Genomic DNA, 21936 nt, shown 5'->3' on the forward strand with positions numbered 1-21936 from the left:
CTCATAAGATGAAAGTGTATGTTTTAATTAAGTAGTCACATAACTGTATCTTAAGAGGGAAACCTAAAAAACAGTACCTAAGTTTTGTTTATATAATAAAGGAAGGACCAATATTTTTGTCGGTCCATCCTGATGTTTATCAGTCACATGACTGATAAGTTTATCAATAACGAATTGATGTTTATCACTTTGTTTAAATTCAATTATTTTTGTTTGAGATTTTAAAAAATCGTGATTTTAAGAGGAGAATTTTTTTTTTTGACATTTTTTTTCTTTCCTTTCTTTAAAGTGACTCAACATACTTTTGAAAATACGTTAGTGAGAGTTTGCGTTTGAATTGTTATTAAAAAAAGTACAAAGTTTAAGTATAAAATTGGTTGTAACCTAAGGCCACAACTATACTCAATAAAATAAACACTAGCCTCTTTGAGGCTCTTCTATTTTTTTTGGAAAGTTAAAAATTTGTATTTATTATAATTTGAAATTACTATATTTTTCAATCACAAAAAAACAGAGGGTGTGATGAGTATTATGAGTTTGCAGGTGAAATAATTTTTCATCACACTTCTAAGTTTTTTTGTGATTGAAAAATGTAGTAATCCTAAATTATAATAAATGCTCTAAATTAACTTTTATCCAAAAGATAGAAGAGCCTCTGAGCACGTGCTCGGAGGCTAGTATAATATTATTGTGCAAGGACTGAAATTCTAACATCAATTATTGCGATTTGGGATTGGGGCTAATAGAAGTGCATCCCCAACAACAATAAAATAAAAAAATCTCATGAGATGACAATATTTATTTAATGTGGTTCGATGAACTTAACTCCATGACTACATTCACATCAACCAAAATAATCTAAAGTATAGGTAATAAATTTTTGGTGAAATTACATTTCTACTACTTGGATTGTTTTCATTTTTTTTTTAAACAAACAGAGGTATCCACACATACCAAGTTATTATAGGGATGGTTTTTGATTCGCTTAAAAGTTTGAAGATTTTCATTTCCATTCCTCAAATTTGATTTTATTTTCAAATTACACTTCTACCACTTGGATTGTTTTCATTTTGGGCTTCATTGTGAATCTCTTTTGGCCATGTTGATCTCAAGTTAGAAATTGCAGCTCACTTCCCATGTAGCCTCAAAAGTTCATCAACCACCTTATTTTTTTTCGTCTCGATTTGTATTGAGTCTTGTAATCAAAGCCCATAAAACTTCACTATTCCCGGCTGTTGATCCATTATAGAGATTCGTTGCCATTTATACATCAAATTGCGATAATCTATTCTGCCATTTATTTATTTTTTTGAGAAGATTCTACCATTTATTAACACAATGAATAATAGCCATTATTTCCATCTTGCATTCTTATCTTCTCACCCTTGAGTTCCACTATTATGGGCTAAAGAGTTGTTGTCCATGTCTTGTTGATTTGAATTCTGAACCTTGAAGTGTTTATAAAATTTCCCTAGACTAGATCTAAATCTTTTGTTGATTAGTGATGACAACATGTTTGTATTCAATGACATAGAGATGAAATGATAGTTTAAAATTAGTGTTTATAAAGTGTTCGAATAATTAAAAAAAAAAAGTTAACCCTAACCGTTCAATCCATTTTATCGTATTTAAAATTTTGTTTTTGTTTTTAAAATGTTTGGATGTTGATTGCATGACATAACCATGACCACTATGATCTAAAAGGCAAATTTATCGGTTGGAGTAGGTGGGTGCCTAACACCTTTCCTTTTTTGTAACTTAACCTCTGATAATGGTTCTTAAATTAGGTCTTATTCATATAATTTTAATTTTTTAGGAAGTCAAAAGCCATGTAAATTTTAAACAGTATCTAGGAATTGAAGCTTTGCAATTTTATTTTTATTTTTGATCAATTGTAAATATTCAATTCAATTAATGGAATGAGGCATTTCTTTTATCATTTTTTTGTTTAAATAAAATAAAATAAGTGGCTACTCTATGTAAAACTCTTGATCTAGGGGGACAAATGACTATAGTTGAACTATGCATTTTAAGATATACGTTTAACACGATCTCACCCATTCACATGGATCTTGACTCAAACCAAACTCAAAGTTCACCCAATTTCACAATCTCTCACAAGTGGAACTTCAAGTATTTTTGGTTTGATCAATTTTAATTATCATAATATAAAAAAATTTGCGATTACTCTTCACATTTTCATGTGGACAGCCTTACAAGTTGAGATGACTTTGTTTAGGAAAAATATTGTACTATATTGCATTTTGCCTTACATAAAGATTAAATCAATGCCTTTACTTTCATTCAAAGTCACTTATCTTTACTTGACCAAGTTTATTTATTCTAGTGGCCAAAAGTTAATTGTCTCATCATAAATTGCAGCAATCCGTTTTTTCCAATAAGTTTTTTTTTTTCTTCCTTTTCTACAATTGCATGTTTTGGGTAGAAAATTATGCATATAACTCTAACCATATATGTTGTCTTTTCATTAATGAGTAGTAGGATGAATTGAAATCTGAAAACTCAAGTATCACTTGCTTATCACACTTTTCAAGCCAATATATATTGGTTAAAATCAAGCCAATATTTTCCTCTAAAAGGTGCGTTTTATCTAATATATTATGACTGTATTACCTTTTCATCTCGCATGTTCATTTGAAACTAAACTAATTGTACTCTTATGTGCCTACTTGACTTTTGTCAAAAACCGTGTGTTAACATAATAACTATTATGAAGTTTATGACTATAGCCAATAGGCATTATTTGAGCTGGAAGTCACTTAGGGGTCTGTTTGGAATCCGTTTATTTTGCTGAAATTGAAGACTTTTTGCTAAAAGTATTATAGATAATGTAAAAGTTAGCTGAAGTAGTATAATGAGATTCATAAATAGTAGGGCTGTCCAGAAGGATCCGGTAACTCGATCCACCCGAAGAACCGACCAGATCCGACCCAAATCCGGCCGACCCGACTGCTCCGGCGGGTCGACGGCGGGTCTTCACCACCAGAAACCGATTTCCGGCGGGTCGGTTTTGGTTTTCCTCCCCTAAAACCCAAAAAAACAGAACCGACCGAGAGATTTCCAGATCCCGGCGAAATTTCCAGAATCCGACAAGTTTTTTCCAGACAATCGGCGAATTTTTTCCAGAATCCGGCGAAAAACCCAGATTCCGGCGATATATTTCCTTAGATCTGGTGAGATTTTGACTGGATCTGGCGAAATCTCATCAAATCCGGTGAGATTTTCGTCGGATCTTGCGAAATCTCACCGGATCTAAGACAAATATCGCCGGTATCTGGAAAATTTCGCCAGAATCTGGGTTTCTTCGCCGGATCTGTGTGTTTTTTCACCGATTACTCGTCATCTTCTCAGATCTATGATTCCGACCGACCCGCCCGCCACCCGTTGATGATCTGAACCGCCCGACTCGATTACTCCGGCGGGTCGGCGGCGGGTGCGTTTTTTCTCCACCCGATTCCGGCGGGTCGGTTCCGGGTTGGGCACAAACCCGACCCGGACCGACCCGTGGACAGCTCTAATAAATAGTACCAAAAAGTGCAGTGGGGCCCATAAATAGTAACAAAAATAAGTTGAATAGCAAAATAAACTGGTTTTTTAATTTGGAGCCAGACACACACGAGCCAGACACACACTAAGAATGCTTAAGAAGTCACTTAACATGATAACATTTATTTGTACAAAAATATTTCAATAATGAGTCATGTTATATATTAAATTATCATTATTCCAAATGTGTCTAATAATTCAATTGTATATAACTAATATAAGGCATTAGAGTTTGAGAAATGGTTATAATTCTAAACATAAATTTAAAATAGAAATTTTCTATAGGGGAAAATTTTATGACTTGGAATAATATGAGAAAATTTTTGGTGATGATAATCGATGTAATTATCTGTATTCTTGTTGAAGTGCAAGGCAATGAACTTTCCTCTACCTTTTTCCATCACTCTTCACTTCGATTCTGGCTTCCTTTCGCAGAACTTGATAGTGATCATGGAACAATTTATCATTGCCTTGAAGAAAATTATACAATTTGTGAAGAAAAGAAAAAAGGAGGGCATGATGTGCTCTTTAGAACTTGTATTTTAAAGAGTACTGTAAATTGCATGGGGGAGAAGAATAAAGACGACCCAATATTGGAGATAGTAAAGCTTGAATGTCAACGTTGCTTAAAAAAGTATAATATTGATTTTCATGTTGCAAAATGTTTGCTTAATTGGCATCAAAATATTAAAAAGCACTAAGATTCCAATTATACATGGAATCCAAAGAGTTGTCTTCAATATTATATTGGGTAAGTAGTTTTTAACCATTTTCTGGATAAAAATGCATATATACATGAGAAATATGCCTATAAGTAGCCAACACATTTTTAAGAGATGCATTTTCTTCTACATCCATCATAATTCTCATTATTTATTAAGTTATGTTTCACATTTTTATGTGTTATAATTTCAGATTCAATCGAAGGAATCTCAAGGTTGGTGCAAGAGCAAGGCTTGTTATTTGTTTATTTTTTTCAATTGTCACCGCCCCTCTCAAGTTGTGTAATTCAAGGATGTTGTACACCTAATTATATATTTGTATTTAAGACTTAAAGATACTTGGATTGAGGCATTCCAACAAAAATAAATGTCATGTGATGCTAGTTTGAGAGTTAAATTTTATATAAAACTTTATTGGCTTGAATCTAGTTTGAGTAGATAATCTTTTAAAATGGGCTTGTGATGCTAGATTGTATCCTTCATGCTAAAAAAATACTTATTTTTAGACAAATATTGTAATTTGAAAGCAATACCATTGTCTGTTAATATTTTGTTTGGACTTCTAGTTTGCTAGTTTTTTCTATTACATTTACGAGAATATATGTAGTCAAAGGCCTTATAACTCAATAGACACATTTCCATATACAAAGTTTTTGGAGGTCTAGGGGGAAAAGATTCAATTAAATATTTACTAGATTAAACATAAACCATCAAGATTGCTTTATATTGAGTGATTTACTTTAATTCTTATATTTTTCATTAACATTTAATGATATTTTAGGAAAAGTATTGAGGACCATTTTGGGTGAATGCCATATTCTTATAAATTCCGACCATTAGCTAGACATGCTACTGCCTTAATCCTAGGATAGAAAGGTTTCCCACATCAGTTCTACTGACAAAAGGTAGCCTAAGCCTATATACACCCCATTTGCAACAAGGAATCAGTTCACCAATTAAGGATAAAATGATAGTTTTAACCATTAAAGGGTAGAAACATGATTTGAACTATTAGATGAACAAATGCTTGATTGTAAAATACATGCTTATAATGATCAAAACAATATGGTAAGCCTTAGTGCACAAATCATAAAACTGAATCAAAATATTAAGCCACATTAAGTTTTTAATGATTGAGATATGTATCTTGAAAAATAGAGGTTTGATTCATGTGATTGATTTAGTTTGAAGACAATGATGTAATAAAATGCATGAGATAAATCGTTTTGTATGTTTACAACTAGCCCAAACAGACCCATAATCTTAGAGGGAGGATGATTGGGACTTGGCCTACACTCCATGGGTTTTGATAGGAGCATTCATAACGGATTCTTCAAATTAGAATTTTAGCTAAAATAACCAATATTGTAGCTCCTACATCTAATTGTACAATTTGGGTTTCAATTAGTTGTAAGGTTTGTTGTGGTCAAATAAGATATATGAGATTTAGACCTCGGCTGCACTTAAAAAACAATTGGCATCTTGGCTTGATGATATAGTGATAAAGAATAACTATCATGGAAATAAAAAGTTATGTGTTGAAATACTATCCTATCTTTTTGAAAAAAAATTAAAAATAAATACACCCCATTGTAAAATGATAGTTACAATTTCTTAGACGTGGTTACGACAATATGATTTTAATTAGTTGGACTCTTTAGTAATGTGAGAAGTGAAAACTATAGAGTTGAGAATTGAGAATGACTCAAATTCTTATTCATGAAAAGACTCTGATGCATATGCATGGTGCAATTAAAAACAATCACGATTACATACATATATGAGTTCAAATTATACTTGGTTTAAAAGTTACAATTTATAGATTATATAATATTTTTAAAATATGTAATAGTTTAGCATTATATATATAATTTAAAATTTAATTAGATTTGGGTTTTTCAATTTTGCATCCAATAATTCACTTACTACAAAAAAAATTAAAAAATTAGATGGCTATATATCCCCAAATTGGATTCAACTTTAAACATATTGGTATGAGGAAAAATGGAAGAGAAAAACGCGACCTTTTTCGGTTCTTCCATCTTGTACTGCCGGCACATAGGTTGCTAATGATGTTCTAGTATCATTATTTGGATTTTTTAAAAATACACGTGAGTAAAAAAGTGTGTAAAAATATGTGTATTATTGTTTAAAAATTAAAAACTGTTGTTTAAGTGCATGTACCAAACGGGTCCTGAGTTTCATGGCCTGCATGGTCACATACCAATCCATTGGTTGGGAAAAAAAATAAAAAAACACTACACAACAGGTGTAATAGTGTATGAAGAATATATAATATGAACAAGATTTAATTATAGTATTTAGGTGTTATTCTTTAGATTCTCTTTTTAAAATTTTGTTATGTGGATTTTTTCTCATGGGATGAAAGTGTATGTTTTAATTAAGTAGCGACATGACTGTATCTTAAGAGGGGAACCTAAAAAACAGTACCTAAGTTTTGTTTATATAATAAAGGAAGGACCAAGACCGAATTCAAATAGAAAATATACTTATCCACGTGTATCATTTTTTTTTTGCTTATCTTTTCCTTTTGTGTGGATATTTTCAAATTTTCACTCAAACACAAACTCTTTTTAAAGGATTTGAATCTGATAAGTTTATCAATAACGAATTGATGTTTATCACTTTGTTTAAATTCAATTATTTTTGTTTGAGAATTTAAAAAATTGTGATTTTGAGGGGAGAATTTTTTTTTTTTTACATTTTTTTTCTTTCTTTTCTTTAAAGTGACTCAACATACTTTTGAAAATACATTAGTGAGAGTTTGTGTTTGAATTGCTATTAAAAAAAGCACAAAGTTTAAGTATAAATTTGGTTGTAACCTAAGGCCACAACTATACTCAATAAAATAAACACTAGCCTCTTTGAGGCTCTTCTATTTTTTTGGAAAGTTAATAATTTGTATTTATTATAATTTGAAATTACTACATTTTTCAATCACAAAAAAATTTGGGGGTGTGATGAGTATTATGAGTTTGCAGGTGAAATAATATTTCATCACACTTCTAAGTTTTTTGTGATTGAAAAATGTAGTAATTCTAAATTATAATAAATGCTCTAAATTAACTTTTACTCAAAAAATAGAAGAGTCTCTGAGCATGCACGTAAGCGTGTACTCATAGGCTAGTATAATATTATTGTGCAAGGACCGAAATTCTAACATCAATTATTGCGATTTGGGATTGGGGCTAATAGAAGTGCATCCCCAACAACAATAAAATAAAACAATCTCATGAGATGACAATATTATTCAATGTGGTTCGATGAACTTAACTCCATGACTATATTCACATCAACCAAAATAATCTAAAGTATAGGTAATAAATTTTTGGTGAAATTACATTTCTACTACTTGGATTGTTTTCATTTTTTTTTTTAACAAACAGAGGTATCCACACACACCAACTTATTATAGGGATGATTTTTGATTCGCTTAAAAGTTTGAAGATTTTCATTTCCATTCCTCAAATTTGATTTTATTTTCAAATTACACTTCTACCACTTGGATTGTTTTCATTTTGGGCTTCACTGTGAATCTCTTCTAGCCATGTTGATCTCAAGTTAGAAATTGCAGCCCACTTCCCATGTAGCCTCAAAAGTTCATCGACCACCTTATTTTTTTCGTCTCGATCTGTATTGAGTCTTGTAATCAAAGCCCATAAAACTTCACTATTCCCGGCTGTTGATCCATTATAGAGATCAGCTGCCATTTATATATCAAATTGCGATAATCTATTCTGCCATTTATTTATTTTTTTGAGAAGATTCTACCATTTATTAACACAATGAATAATAGCCATTATTTCCATCTTGCATTCTTATCTTCTCACCCTTGAGTTCCACTAGTATGGGCTAGGGAGTTGTTGTCCATGTCTTGTTGATCTGAATTCTGAACCTTGAAGTAGTGTTTATAAAATTTCCCTAGACTAGATCTAAATCTTTGTTGATTAGTGATGACAACGTGTTTGTATTCAATGATATGAGATGAAATGATAGTTTAAAATTAGTGTTTATAAAGTGTTCAAATAATTAAAAAAAAAAACTTTAACCCTAACCGTTCACTCCATTTTATTGTATTTAAAATTTTGTTTTTGTTTTTAAAATGTTTGGATGTTGATTGCATGACATAACCATGACCACTATAATTTAAAAGGTAGACTTATCGGTTGGAGTAGGTGGGTGCCTAACACCTTTCCTTTTTTGTAACTTAAACTTTGATAATGGTTCTTAAATTAGGTCTTATCCATATAATTTTAATTTTTTAGGAAGTCAAAAGCCATGTAAATTTTAAACAGTATCTAGGAATTGAAGCTTTGCAATTTTATTTTTATTTTTGATCAATTGTAAATATTCAATTCAATTAATGGAATGAGGCATTTCTTCTATCATTTTTTTGTTCAAATAAAATAAAATAAGTGGCTACTCTATGTAAAACTCTTGATCTAGGGGAATAAATGACTATAGTTGAACTATGCATTTTAAGATATGTTTAACATGATCTCAGCCATTCACATGGATCTTGACTCGAACCAAACTCAAAGTTCACCCAATTTCACAATCTCTCACAAGTGGAGCTTCAAGTATTTTTGGTTTGAGTGGTCAATTTTAATTATCATAATATAAAAAAAATTTGCGATTACTCTTCACATTTTCATGCGGACAGCCTTACAAGTTGAGATGACTTTGTTTAGGAAAAATATTGTACTATATTGCATTTTGCCTTACATAAAGATTAAATCAATGCCTTTACTTTCATTCAAAGTCACTTATCTTAACTTGACCAAGTTTATTTATTCTAGTGGCCAAAAGTTAATTGTCTCATCATATATTGCAGCAATCCATTTTTTCCAATAAGTTTTTTTTTTCTTTCCCCTTTTCTACAATTGCATGTTTTGGGTAGAAAATTATGCATATAACTCTAACCATATATGTTGTCTTTTCATTAATGAGTAGTAGGATGAATTGAAATCTGAAACCTCAAGTATCACTTGCTTATCACACTTTTCAAGCCAATATATATCGGTTAAAATCAAGCCAATATTTTCCTCTAAAAGGTGCGGTTTATCTAATATATTATGACCGTATTACCTTTTCATCTCGCACGTTCATTTGAAACTAAACTACGCTCTGTTTGTTGCAGCAATGACGTTTTCTAGAAAACGAGTCATTTTTCAAAAAGTATTTTCTATAAAACTATCTCATTTTCTAATGTTTGGTAACAACTTTAAATGAGTTGAAAAACAACCTCCTAACTTCCCTTATTTAGTTTACTGTGAGATATAATTGTTTTCCAAAAAAATTTAATGGAAAACAATCTCTAAAAATAAACTATACTTTTTATGTTAACCAAAGATAGTTTTCCTTTTATTCATATTTTTTTATGCTACCAAACACTAGAAAACATGAAAAACTATCTTTACACAAAGTTTTCCATCGAAACAAACGGAGCGTAATTGTACTCTTATGTGTCTACTTGACTTTTGTCAAAAACCACGTGTTAACATAATAACTATTATGAAGTTTATGACTATAGCCAATAGGCATTATTTGAGTTGGAAGTCACTTAAAGGTCTGTTTGGAATCCGTTTATTTTACTGAAATTGAAGACTTTTTGCTAAAAGTACTGTAGATAAATGTAAAAGTTAGCTGAAGTAGTACTGAGACCCATGAATAGTACTAAAAAGTACCGTAGGGCCCATGAAAAGTAACAAAAATAAGTTGAATAGTAAAATAAACTGGTTTTTTAATTTGGAGCCAAACACACACTAAGAATGCTTAAGAAGTCACTTAACATAATAACATTTATTTGTACAAAAATATTTCAATAATAAGTCATGTTATATATTAAATTATCATTATTCCAAATGTGTCTAATAATTCAATTGTATATAACTAATATAAGGCATTAGAGTTTGAGAAATGGTTATAGTTCTAAACATAAATTTAAAATAGAAATTTTCTGTAGGGAAAAATTTGATGACTTGGAATAATATGAGAAAATTTTTGGTGGTGATAATCGATGTAATTATCTGTATTCTTGTTGAAGTGCAAGGCAATGAACTTTACCTTTTTCCATCACTCTTCACTTCCATTCTGGCTTCCTTTCGCAGAACTTGATAGTGATCGTGGAACAATTTATAATTGCCTTGAAGAAAATTATGCAATTTGTGAAGAAAAGCAAAAAGGAGGGCATGAAGTGCTCTTTAGAACTTGTATTTTAAAGAGTACTTTAAATTGCATGGGGGAGAAGAATAAAGACGACCCAATATTGGAGACAGTAAAGCTTGAATATCAACGTTGCTTAAAAAAGTATAATATTGATTTTCATGTTGCAAAATGTTTGTTTAATTGGCATCAAAATATTAAAAGCACTAAGATTCCAATTATACATGGAATCCAAAGAGTTGTCTTCAATATTATATTGGGTAAGTAGTTTTTAACCTCTTTCTGGATAAAAATGCAGATATACATGAGAAATATGCCTATAAGTAGCCAACACATTTAAGAGATGCATTTTCTTTTACATCCATCATAATTCTCATTATTTATTAAGTTATGTTTCACATTTTTATGTGTTATAATTTCAGATTCAATCGAAGGAATCTCAAGGTTGGTGCAAGAGCAAGGCTTGTTATTTGTTTATTTTTTTCAATTGTCACCGCCCCTCTCAAGTTGTGTAATTCAAGGATGTTGTACCCCTAATTATATATTTGTATTTAAGACTTAAAGATACTTGGATTGAGGCATTCCAACAAAAATAAATGTCATGTGATGCTAGTTTGAGAGTTAAATTTTATATAAAACTTTATTGGCTTAAATCTTGTTTGAGTAGATAATCTTTTAAAATGGGCTTGTGATGCTAGATTGTATCCTTCATGCTAAAAAAATGCTTATTTTTAGACAAATATTGTAATTTGAAAGCAATACCATTGTCTGATAATATTTTGTTTGGACTTCTAGTTTGCTAGTTTTTCTATTACATTTACGAGAATATATGTAGTCAAAGGCCTTATAGCTCAATAGACACATTCCCATATACAAAGTTTTTGGAGGTCTAGGGGGAAAAGATTCAATTAAATATTTACTAAATTAAACATAAACCATCAAGATTGCTTTATATTGAGTGATTTACTTTAATTCTTATATTTTTCATTAACATTTAATGATATTTTAGGAAAAGTATTGAGGACCATTTTGGGCGAATGCCATATTCTTATAAATTCTGACCATTAGCTAGACATGCTACTTCCTTAATCCTAGGATAGCAAGGTTTCCCACATCAGTTCTACTGACAAAAGGTAGCCTAAGCCTATATACACCCCATTTGCAACAAGGAGTCAGTCCACCAATTAAGGATAAAATGATAGTTTTAACCATTAAAGGGTAGACACATGATTTGAACAATTAGATGAACAAATGCTTGATTGTAAAATACATGCTTATAATGATCAAAACAATATGGTAAGCCTAAGTGCAAAAATCATAAAACTGAATCAAAATATTAAGCCACATTAAGTTTTTAATGATTGAGATATGTATCTTGAAAAATAGGGGTTTGATCCATGTGATTGATTTAGTTTGAAGACAATGATGTTATAAAATGCATGAGATAAATCGTTTTGTATGTTTACAACTAGCCCAAACAGACCCATAATCTTAGAGGGAGGATGATTAGGACTTGGCCTACACTCCATGGGTTTTGATAGGAGCATTCACAACGGATTCTTCAAATTAGAATTTTAGCTAAAATAACCAATATTGTAGCTCCTACATCTAATTGTACAATTTGGGTTTCAATTAGTTGTAAGGTTTGGTGTGGTCAAATAAGATATATGAGATTTAGACCTCGACTGCACTAAAAAAACAATTGGCATCTTGGCTTTGATGATATAGTGATATAGAATAACTATCATGGAAATAAAAGTTATGTGTTGAAATACTATCCTATCTTTTTGAAAAAAATAAAAAATAAATACACCCCATTGTAAAATGATAGTTACAATTTCTTAGCCGCAGTTATGACAATATGATTTTAATTAGTTGGACTCTTTAGTAATGTGAGAAGTGAAAACTATAGAGTTGAGAATTGAAAATGACTCAAATTCTTATTCATGAAAAAACTCTGATGCATATGCATGGTGCAATTAAAAACAATCACGATTACACACATATATGAGTTCAAATTATACTTGGTTTAAAAGTTACAATTTACAGATTATTTAATATTTTTAAAATATGTAATGGTTTATCATTATATATATAATTTAGAATTTAATTAGATTTGGGTATTTCAGTTTTACACTCAATAATTCACTTACTACAAAAAAAATTTAAAAAATTAGATGGATATATAGCCCCAAATTGGATTCAACTTTAAACATATTAGTACGAGGAAAAATAGAAGAGAGTTGTTTTCGAGGTATCTGCACTATATGAAGGAATATTGGGAAGCTTTAATGATTTCATTGAAGCATTCTCAATCTCTAGAATCAAAATGGTCTTCTCTGCTGACGCCTTTCTATGGTAAATGTTGATGGGGCTGTCTTTGTGAACCAAAAAGAAATTGGTGTTGGGGTTGTTATTAAAGAGCAAGAGGGGAACTTTATTGCAGGTTTGAGCAAGAAGTTTAAAGCTCCTTTGGGTGCTATAGAAGTGGAAGCAAAGGCTTTTGAAATAGGTATTACTTTTGCAAAGGAAATAGGTATCCTGGAATTTGTGTTAGAAGGTGATTCACTGATCATTGTCAACGCCTTGCGTGAGAATACTCCCAACACCCTCCTCGGTGGCATCTTTAATTTATGGGATACAAGTTGGTTCAAATGAATTAAGGAATGTATATTTCTCTCATGTTTGTAGGAGTGAGAATTTGTCTGCTTACCAGTTAGCTAAGTATGTTTTAGGCATTAGTAACTATTTTGCTTAGATTGAAGAGAGTCATTGTTTTCTAGAACAAGCTCTTATCCAAAATGTACCATATGCTTTGATTAAATAAAGTTTGTGTGTTTTATAAAATAAAAAAAAAAAATTTTTAGTAACATATTAATTTAATCCCTGTTGTTATCTTTTTGATGGAAATTATTAAAATGTGTAAAATGACAAAAATAAAAAAATTAGTTTATTACCACATTAATGGAAACTAATTATTATTTTGGCTGTTAGCCATGTCAATAATTTTCATTCAAGAAATAATAGTAAGGACTAAATTAACACAACACTGAAAGATTATGAATTAAATTAACACAATTGAATTGGTATATACCAAATTAGAATATACTATAAACGATAAAAATAAATAAATAGTTCACTCTACATTGTTTTTTTTTTCTTTTTTCAAATAAAAGTAGATTTTTTTTTTCTAATAGAAATTCTATTCCCTGTGGTTATTAATAAAAGTTTATTTAGGAGATTTTTTTTTTTTCAAATTTCTTTTGGCAACTAGTCTTGTAGAAATTAGGTTTTGCAGAAAGAATTGTACTAAAATTTTACGGCTACGCTACTTCATCACACTCTCTCTCTCTCTCCCCTTACTCTCTCTCACATCCATCCATGGAGAAAGAGTTCTACCCATCCCAAGACGACCTCCTCTACGAAGAAGAAGTCCTCCGCAACCCTTTCAGCCTCAAGCTATGGTGGCGCTACCTCATCGCTCGATCCGACGCCCCTTTCAAAAAACGCTTCATCATCTACGAGCGAGCTCTCAAGGCTCTCCCTGGCAGCTACAAGCTATGGCACGCCTATCTCCGCGAGCGCCTCGACCTCGTTCGAAACCTTCCCATCTCTCACTCCCAATACAACACCCTCAACAACACCTTCGAGCGAGCCCTCGTCACCATGCACAAAATGCCTCGGATTTGGATCATGTACCTCCAAACCCTAACTCACCAGAAGCTCGTCACCCAGACTCGCCGCACTTTCGATCGAGCTCTGTGCGCTTTGCCGGTCACGCAGCACGAACGGGTTTGGGAGCCCTATTTGATCTTCGCGAGCCAGAAGGGCGTCCCAATCGAAACCTCGCTTCGCGTTTATCGCAGGTATTTGAAATACGACCCTTCTCATATCGAAGAATTCATTGAATTTTTAGTTAATTCTAGTCTTTGGCAAGAGGCTTCGGAAAGATTAGCTTCGGTGTTGAATGATGATGGGTTTTATTCGATTAAGGGGAAAACTAAGCATAGGTTGTGGTTAGAGTTGTGTGATTTGTTAACTAAGCATGCTAATGAGGTTTCGGGGTTGAATGTGGATGCAATTATTAGGGGTGGGATTAGGAAGTTTACTGATGAGGTAGGAAGGTTGTGGACCTCGCTTGCAGAGTATTATATTAGGCGTAATTTGCACGAGAAGGCGAGGGATGTGTTTGAGGAGGGGATTATGAGTGTGGTTACTGTTAGAGATTTTAGTGTAATTTTTGACTCGTATACGCAGTTTGAAGAGAGTATGTTAACGTTTAAGATAGAGAGTATGAGTTCGAGTGACGAGGAGGATGAGGAGGAGGAGGAGGGAGAGGGTGGAAAAGAAAACGGTGTTGAGGGGAAGAGAATGGATGATGAAGATGAAGATGAGGATGTTCGGTTAGATGTGAATTTATCGATGGCTAAGCTTGAGAAGAAGATTCTTAATGGGTTTTGGTTACATGATGATAAGGATGTGGATTTGAGGATTGCCCGATTGGATTATCTTATAAATAGGAGACCGGAGTTGGCTAATAGTGTGTTGTTACGACAGAATCCTCATAATGTGGAACAGTGGCATCGAAGGGTGAAGTTGTTTGAGGGTGATCCCAAGAAGCAGATTTTGACTTACACTGAGGCAGTGAGGACAATTGATCCTATGAAAGCTGTGGGGAAACCTCATACATTGTGGGTTAACTTCGCTAGGCTTTATGAGAAGCACAGTGATCTTGTCAATGCCAGAGTTATATTCGATAAAGCAGTTCAAGTCAACTACAAGGCTGTGGATCATCTGGCTAGTGTTTGGTGTGAGTGGGCAGAGATGGAATTGAGGCATCAAAATTTCAAAGGAGCATTAGAATTGATGAGGCGAGCCACAGCAGAGCCGTCGGTGGAGGTCAAACGAAGAGGTAATTCTAACCCTTCCTCATTTAATGCTTCATTCCTTTTGTTACTGTATATTTCACATTTTGTAGTTATTGGATAGAGCACGCAATTGTTTTTGGGCTTATATATTATTGCTTTGGTTCTATTTAAGTTCATTGAGCATATAGAGTTTAGTTTTTGGACCAATTTAACATTGGTGTTGTTATTTTGGGCCCATGTTTATAGTCCATAAAATCTTTATGACTCTTGATTCTTCTGATTTTATGATCCTATAAACATATCATTTTTGTGATGGTTTGAATTGTATAAATGATTTCAGCTCGTAGGGGTTCCAAGTCATAGCCAAATCGTAATGGAATTCTTTGTTGTGCCCCATGTCTGTGATTCGAAGTTCAAAGCCTCTCTTCCCCACTATCTACCTATAAAAAAATAATGAATTTTAGATTTTATGATCCCAGTTTTAACAACCATGCTTACATTCTATACTGGTGACTTCATCCAACACTTTTAATGTTCGCACAAGAGAAAAGAAACGAAAAGAAAAAATTGTAGCCGCAGGGTATTGTGGAAGCTAACTTATATTTGAGCTTGTTTGTTTTCATTTGCAGTGGCTGCTGATGGGAATGAACCAGTGCAGATTAAGCTGTACAGATCCTTGAAACTCTGGACCTTCTACGTTGACTTAGAAGAGAGCCTGGGTACCTTGGAGTCCACAAGGACAGTGTATGAGCGGATATTGGATCTAAGAATAGCCACGCCTCAAATTATTCTCAATTATGCATTTCTATTGGAGGTATGGGAATTCCACCAATATTTCTGCTGTTATGTTCCTTTAGTTTTTACTTTTAGTGGTTTCAATCAATTAACAAAGTTTTTCTGGTTGATGTGTGCAGGAACATAAATACTTTGAAGATGCATTCAAGGTATATGAAAGAGGTGTGAAGATTTTTAAGTATCCACATGTCAAAGACATATGGGTCACATACCTCTCAAAGTTCGTAAAGAGATATGGAAAGGCAAAACTTGAACGGGCAAGAGAGCTGTTTGAGCATGCTGTTGATATGGTATGCATCTATTATGAGTTCAGATTAGGTTTATTCTGGTAAATATTCATTGGTTGGGTGTTGAACTGAGTTAATGATCATGTCTGTATTCAATTACCAATTTGCTAAATAATGATGATGGGCTGGAGGAATAAAATTGGATCAAGAACAAAAATTTGGGAGCAGAGAGGTTAGTTTATTTATTTATTTTTTTTTTTGGGTTAAAAGGAAAGTTCATTCAACTAGAACAAAACAGCATCAACATCAGTGTTAGGACAAAGCCTAACAAGGTACAGACCATACAAATCCGACAGATAACAGTCATGCAAACAGGGAGGGGGGCAATTATAATACATTATATCAGCATCAAGCTGTTGGTTTCCTACTCTAGCAAGACCATCAGCACAATGGTTTGCTTCCCGGTAGCAATGCGTCACTTTAACTTGCGGAACTTGGGAAATTAGGAGTCTGCAGTCAGCCACCATAGCAGAATTTACAGTGTTAGTATTGCTGCAATCACTCATCAAATTAGCAATAATTTTTGCCTCCAATTCAATTTCTAGAGCATTGATATGGAGATTTTGACACATGATCAGACCATCCCTCAAGGCCCAAAGTTCAGCTAGGAAACTTGTGGTTCCAATGTGCCTAGAAAAAGCATGAACCCATAAACCTGCATCATTTCGGAGTATACCCCCACCACCTGACATACCAGGATTGCCTAGCGGTGAACCATCAGTATTGAGTTTAAACCAGCCCCTTTGAGGTATCTCCCATCTGATGAGCTTTTCAATTCGAAGCTTGTTGGCAGCCACGTTCTGAGCACAGGAAAAAAATACTTAGCTGCTCTTTGGATGATTTCTTTGTGGATTGCTTGACTAGTGGGTAGATTTTTGAAGACCACCCTGTTTCGATGCTGCCATAATATCCATATTCCATAGGCAAATCAAATGTTCCAAGGGATTTGAAGGTATCCAATCCTTTTCTCTAGCTTGCAATTTTTTTCCAACCAAAAACTAGTATTTAGAGAGAAAAAATCAGAACTGAGGTCTCCTCCCAAATTCTGCCAACAGTTGGCGGCAAAGCCACAATCCCTAAGGAGATGTAAGATTGATTCAGAATTTCGCTGACATATTGGACAGATTGTAGAAACAGGAATACCTCTTGAGGCAAGACACTCCCGAGTGGCTAAGCTGTTTGGGAACACAGCCAAATGAAGGATTGAACCCTCGGCAGCACCGTAAGCTTCCAGATCCATTTGCCATTAAATGAGGATCGATGATCAATCTGATTGCTTGTGCAGAGGGGTTAGTTATGATCATCAAAATTGTTACAGCTTATTGACTTTAAGTTATTTTTGAAATGCTTAGAGGGATTCTTTTAAGGAATGTAGACTGCATGACATCCTGTTATTAGAAGGAGTTTCTTTTAATAAATGCAATATTAGTTTTGAGTTAGGGAAGTTAATCTAGCTCATAGGGGGTTTGGATCAATCTATAACAAAAATCTACATGTGCATTTTTAATGATTTTTTTTTTCTGAGACAAGAAATAGATTAAAATACTAGATGATGTGAAAAAATATCCTTCCTTGGATTTATGTATGACAATACCTGTTTCGAGGGATTGTTTAAATATGGATTGTTTATTCTTTCTTCTTGCCACTTTTGGATCATGCCTCCTGGATCACTGATGTTATGCCTCTTATATATTGGGTAATGAATATAGTTTATATTAGTTTGAATGGTGCTAAAATGTGGTCTATCATAATTAACTTAGTTTGATTCTGACCTTTATCATGTTCTTTGATTTTGAATATCAGGCACCTGCTGATGCAGTAAAGCCTTTGTATCTTCAATATGCAAAGCTGGAGGAGGATTATGGTCTGGCCAAGCGAGCTATGAAGGTCTATGATCAAGCAACTAAGGCTGTTCCAAACAATGAGAAATTGAGCATGTATGAAATATATATTGCTCGAGCAGCAGAGATATTTGGTGTCCCAAAAACTAGGGAAATATACGAGCAAGCAATAGAGTCTGGTCTTCCAGACAAAGATGTGAAGACCATGTGCTTGAAGTATGCTGAGCTTGAGAAGAGTCTAGGAGAAATTGATCGTGCTCGTGCAGTATATGTATTTGCGTCACAATTTGCAGATCCACGATCTGATGTGGATTTCTGGAATAAGTGGCATGAGTTTGAGGTGCAACATGGAAATGAAGACACTTTCAGAGAAATGCTTCGAATTAAAAGAAGTGTTTCTGCAAGCTATAGCCAGGTAATTCAATTATTTATTAATTCGCTTCACCCCACCCCATTTTACCTACACTAGTAGTGGCTTCAAATAGTGTTAGTTTTGCTAATATTTCTATTCACAAACAATATCACAAAATGAATTTTCCTCTAGACACACATTTGTCACTTGTCATAAATTGGATGAAATTCCTAGAGCAACAATCTATAGCTGGTGTCAGTAGACTTAGGAGTAGCTTTTTGATGGGGTAGTTACTGCATTGTGTTAGGAAATGGATAGATCTTCTGATTTAGCTCATTATTTCTTTGGTTTAATTAATTGATCCAGAGTCCCCTTTTCTTTTTACCGAAACATTCTTATTCGTTTAAAGAGGAAGTTGAAGGGGAGAGAGAAGATGGGAGGCAAGAGACATGTTCAATTTACACAAAAACACTAATAATTTTTATTTCTCACTTTGATCGTTTTTGCAGACACACTTTATCTTGCCTGAGTATCTGATGCAAAAGGATCAGAGATTGAACCTTGATGATGCAAGGGACAAATTGAAACAGGCTGGGGTTGCTGAAGATGAAATGGCTGCTCTCGAAAGGCAGTTAGCTCCTGTAGTTGACAATGGTGCTGCTAAAGATAACAACAGAAGAGTTGGCTTTGTCAGTGCAGGTGTGGAATCACAATCTGAAGGAGTTATTAAAGTTACTGCAAATAATGAAGACATTGAGCTACCAGAAGAAAGTGATTCAGACGATGATGACAAGGTTGAAATAGCCCAAAAAGATGTTCCTACAGCTGTTTTCGGAGGCTTGGTTCGTAAGAGAGATGAGGCTGACAATGATGCAGAAGCACAAGATGCCACTGCTACTAAAGAGAAGGATGGTGACAGCCGCCTTGGTGCCCTAGAGAGAATAAAGAGACTAAAGAAAGTGTGATTATTTATGGCCAGAAGGAATCAGTCTGCATTTAAAAATTTTGTAGCTTTAGTACTAAATTCCAATTTTATACTTGAGCCGTCCGTAAAAGAAAAATTAGTTGTTATCATCATGGATGAAATGTTTTTCCTGAAAAATATATGTTTGTAAATTGTGTATTCCCTACCAAACTTTTGTTTCTTTTATAAGAAGAAGAATAGGGTTGTTTTTCTCTCATCCTCCCTCTTTTTATTTTTTTTTTTGAAGATGAAGACTCTTCTTTTTTTTTTTTTTTTTTTTTGATAACATCAGAAGAAAAAGATTACAGAGTTTGTGAGATATCCCAGCTATAGTGTATAGGAGAGCTTGTAGCTAAGGCAGCTATGCTATTACGTTGTTAACAACAAAAGAGGGTACAAAAAGGTGCTTAAAGACTAAGCCAAGCTGTTTCAAAGAACACATGTCTGCAAAAAAGGTTCTTTCCTGCCAAGTTGGACTACTATCCCCATTGAACTGCTGGACAAGCCTTTTACTGCTGCTCAGGGCCAAAATGTGGCTGAAACCATATCTCCTAGCTAGGACTGCAGCTTCTACCAAAGCCTCCAGTAAGGCACCATAAGCGGATTTTGCAGCGCTGCTATGGCAGCCTCTAAACACAATGTTACCCTGGATGTTTTGAGCCTCATAAGAGTAAGCACTTCTCCTGACTTGTTTTTTCCTGACACCAGCAATCTTGATAATGAGATCCCATTGTCCAACCAATCTCTGATTCTGTGCCTGATGAGTACCATTTCTTCTGTCAGCATTGTTGTAATTAGCAAACGCTTCATGATACCCGCAAAAAAGAGCTTGAGAGGTTAAAATTACATTTAAAGGATCCGGTTTTAAACCCTCACACATCACTTTATTTCTGTGGTTCCATATAGACCAGATGAGAGTAAAGACAAGTTGCAGATATCTCGTATCTCCCTCCTCCAAACTGTTGTGATCTAGTCTACTAATCCACTGTTGGACAGAAACAGAACCAATTTCGGAGGACTGTATAGCTAGTTGGGATCCATACCAACAAGCCCTCGAGAATGAGCAATTAAGAAAGAGATGAGTGGATGAGTCTTCATCAGAATCACAAAGAGGGCACAGACCAACATTAACAATCCCCCTTATGTTTTAGAGTTAAGAAGGTAGGCAGGCTGTCATGCAAGAGTCTCCAAATACAATTGCAAATTTTTAAGGGCACATTGACCTTCCAAACTGTGTTCCACACATCCGGGGAGGGGAAAAGGGTAAATGGCTTGCAGGGAGATGTTGCTTTGCATCTTGCCGCAGAGCCTGGTAGGCTTGATGAACATTATAGTCCCCTGAACTGGAAAATTTCCACATAAGCTGATCTGAAACCACCCCAGTTTTGGACAAAGGAATACTCAAGATTTCATTGCACACAGGGGCTGGATAGAGGGTTTTGACTAAAACTGGTTTCCAAGAGCGAGTATTCTGATCTATTAAGTCTGCAACAGTGCCAGTAGTGAGGTTAGGATTGTTCAGATTCTGGGAGGAGTACCAAGCAGGGTGACTCAAAGGGATTTTGGATCCATTACCAACCTACCATCTACCTGCTCTAAATTTCTGGTTCTCATCTCATCCTCCTTTTGCTCTTGAAATTGGACATACATATTTACCATTTCCTCAAAAAAATAAAATAAAAGAAAGAGAAATGGGACAACAGTCAACAATACCATGAGTTAAGCTTTGTTCAGTTGTTATGAATATATCTCTGAACAAGTTTACAATATGAGCCATTTACTGTAATTTGTGTGTACCATGGTGGTCAAATTCACAATCTGGGCCTATCGAAAAAAAAAAAAAAAATCACAATCTGGTTCCCATAAAAAAAAAAAAAAAAAAAAAAATTCACAATCTGGTTACAAAGACCTAAATGATCATATTAATTTGGTTACATGACCAAAATGATTAGGATTGTATGTTTGGAAGGATCGTGTAGGATCATATAGAATCCTACTGATTCCACAGAAAATAATCATATTTAGTGTTTTAATTAAATTTTGATCATTATAGGCATGAATATATATTGTGAACATAAGATATTTGAATCTTGATCATCTCAAAGTTACAATTTCATATATCAATTAGTGTAAGAATTCATGTATCAGTCATTTATAAAAAAAATCTAATTCTTCTAAAGTTGCTTGTATTATATATATATATAATAACTAATAGTTGAAACGTTTGACTTTTTGTTGACCACTCTTCATTGCGCCACGTGACTACATAAAGTTGTGACACATTCACATTTTAAAATACCGAACAGTTGTATCTTTTCATTTTTCAATAAACACATTTTCAGTCAATAAACACT

General features: G+C 33.6%; 2 protein-coding genes across 2 annotated transcripts; one reads left to right on the top strand and one right to left on the bottom strand.

Annotated features, from left to right (window-relative positions):
• The first annotated feature begins 13780 nt into the window (after nt 1-13780).
• LOC142636340 (uncharacterized) lies at nt 13781-19799 on the top strand. Its single transcript, XM_075810529.1, has 5 exons — nt 13781-15387; nt 15973-16157; nt 16258-16428; nt 18229-18681; nt 19128-19799. Exons 1-5 carry the CDS (start codon nt 13857-13859, stop codon nt 19581-19583), a joined length of 2796 nt encoding a protein of 931 aa, XP_075666644.1. The 5' UTR covers nt 13781-13856; the 3' UTR covers nt 19584-19799.
• A 144-nt stretch (nt 19800-19943) lies between these two features.
• LOC142635829 (uncharacterized) lies at nt 19944-21241 on the bottom strand. The gene is made up of 3 exons (XM_075809899.1): nt 21166-21241; nt 20806-21067; nt 19944-20721 (listed from the first exon to the last, which is right to left on the bottom strand). Exons 1-3 carry the CDS (start codon nt 21239-21241, stop codon nt 19944-19946), a joined length of 1116 nt encoding a protein of 371 aa, XP_075666014.1.
• Between the last annotated feature and the right edge of the window lie 695 nt (nt 21242-21936).

The sequence above is a fragment of the Castanea sativa genome, chromosome 5, assembly GCF_040712315.1.
Source record: "Castanea sativa cultivar Marrone di Chiusa Pesio chromosome 5, ASM4071231v1".
NCBI lineage: Eukaryota > Viridiplantae > Streptophyta > Magnoliopsida > Fagales > Fagaceae > Castanea > Castanea sativa.

Excerpts from the sequence above, each read along its gene's own strand:
- LOC142636340 (XM_075810529.1), top strand. The coding sequence starts at position 13,857 with ATGGAGAAAGAGTTCTACCCATCCCAAGACGACCTCCTCTACGAAGAA. Across the intron at positions 15,388-15,972 it reads GGTGGAGGTCAAACGAAGAG|TGGCTGCTGATGGGAATGAA; the intron begins GTAATTCTAACC and ends TTTCATTTGCAG. Across the intron at positions 16,158-16,257 it reads ATTATGCATTTCTATTGGAG|GAACATAAATACTTTGAAGA; the intron begins GTATGGGAATTC and ends TGATGTGTGCAG.
- LOC142635829 (XM_075809899.1), bottom strand. The coding sequence starts at position 21,241 with ATGGTAAATATGTATGTCCAATTTCAAGAGCAAAAGGAGGATGAGATG. Across the intron at positions 21,068-21,165 it reads AAATTTAGAGCAGGTAGATG|ACTTAATAGATCAGAATACT; the intron begins GTAGGTTGGTAA and ends GCACTGTTGCAG. Across the intron at positions 20,722-20,805 it reads TGTGGAACACAGTTTGGAAG|GGGGATTGTTAATGTTGGTC; the intron begins GTCAATGTGCCC and ends CTAAAACATAAG.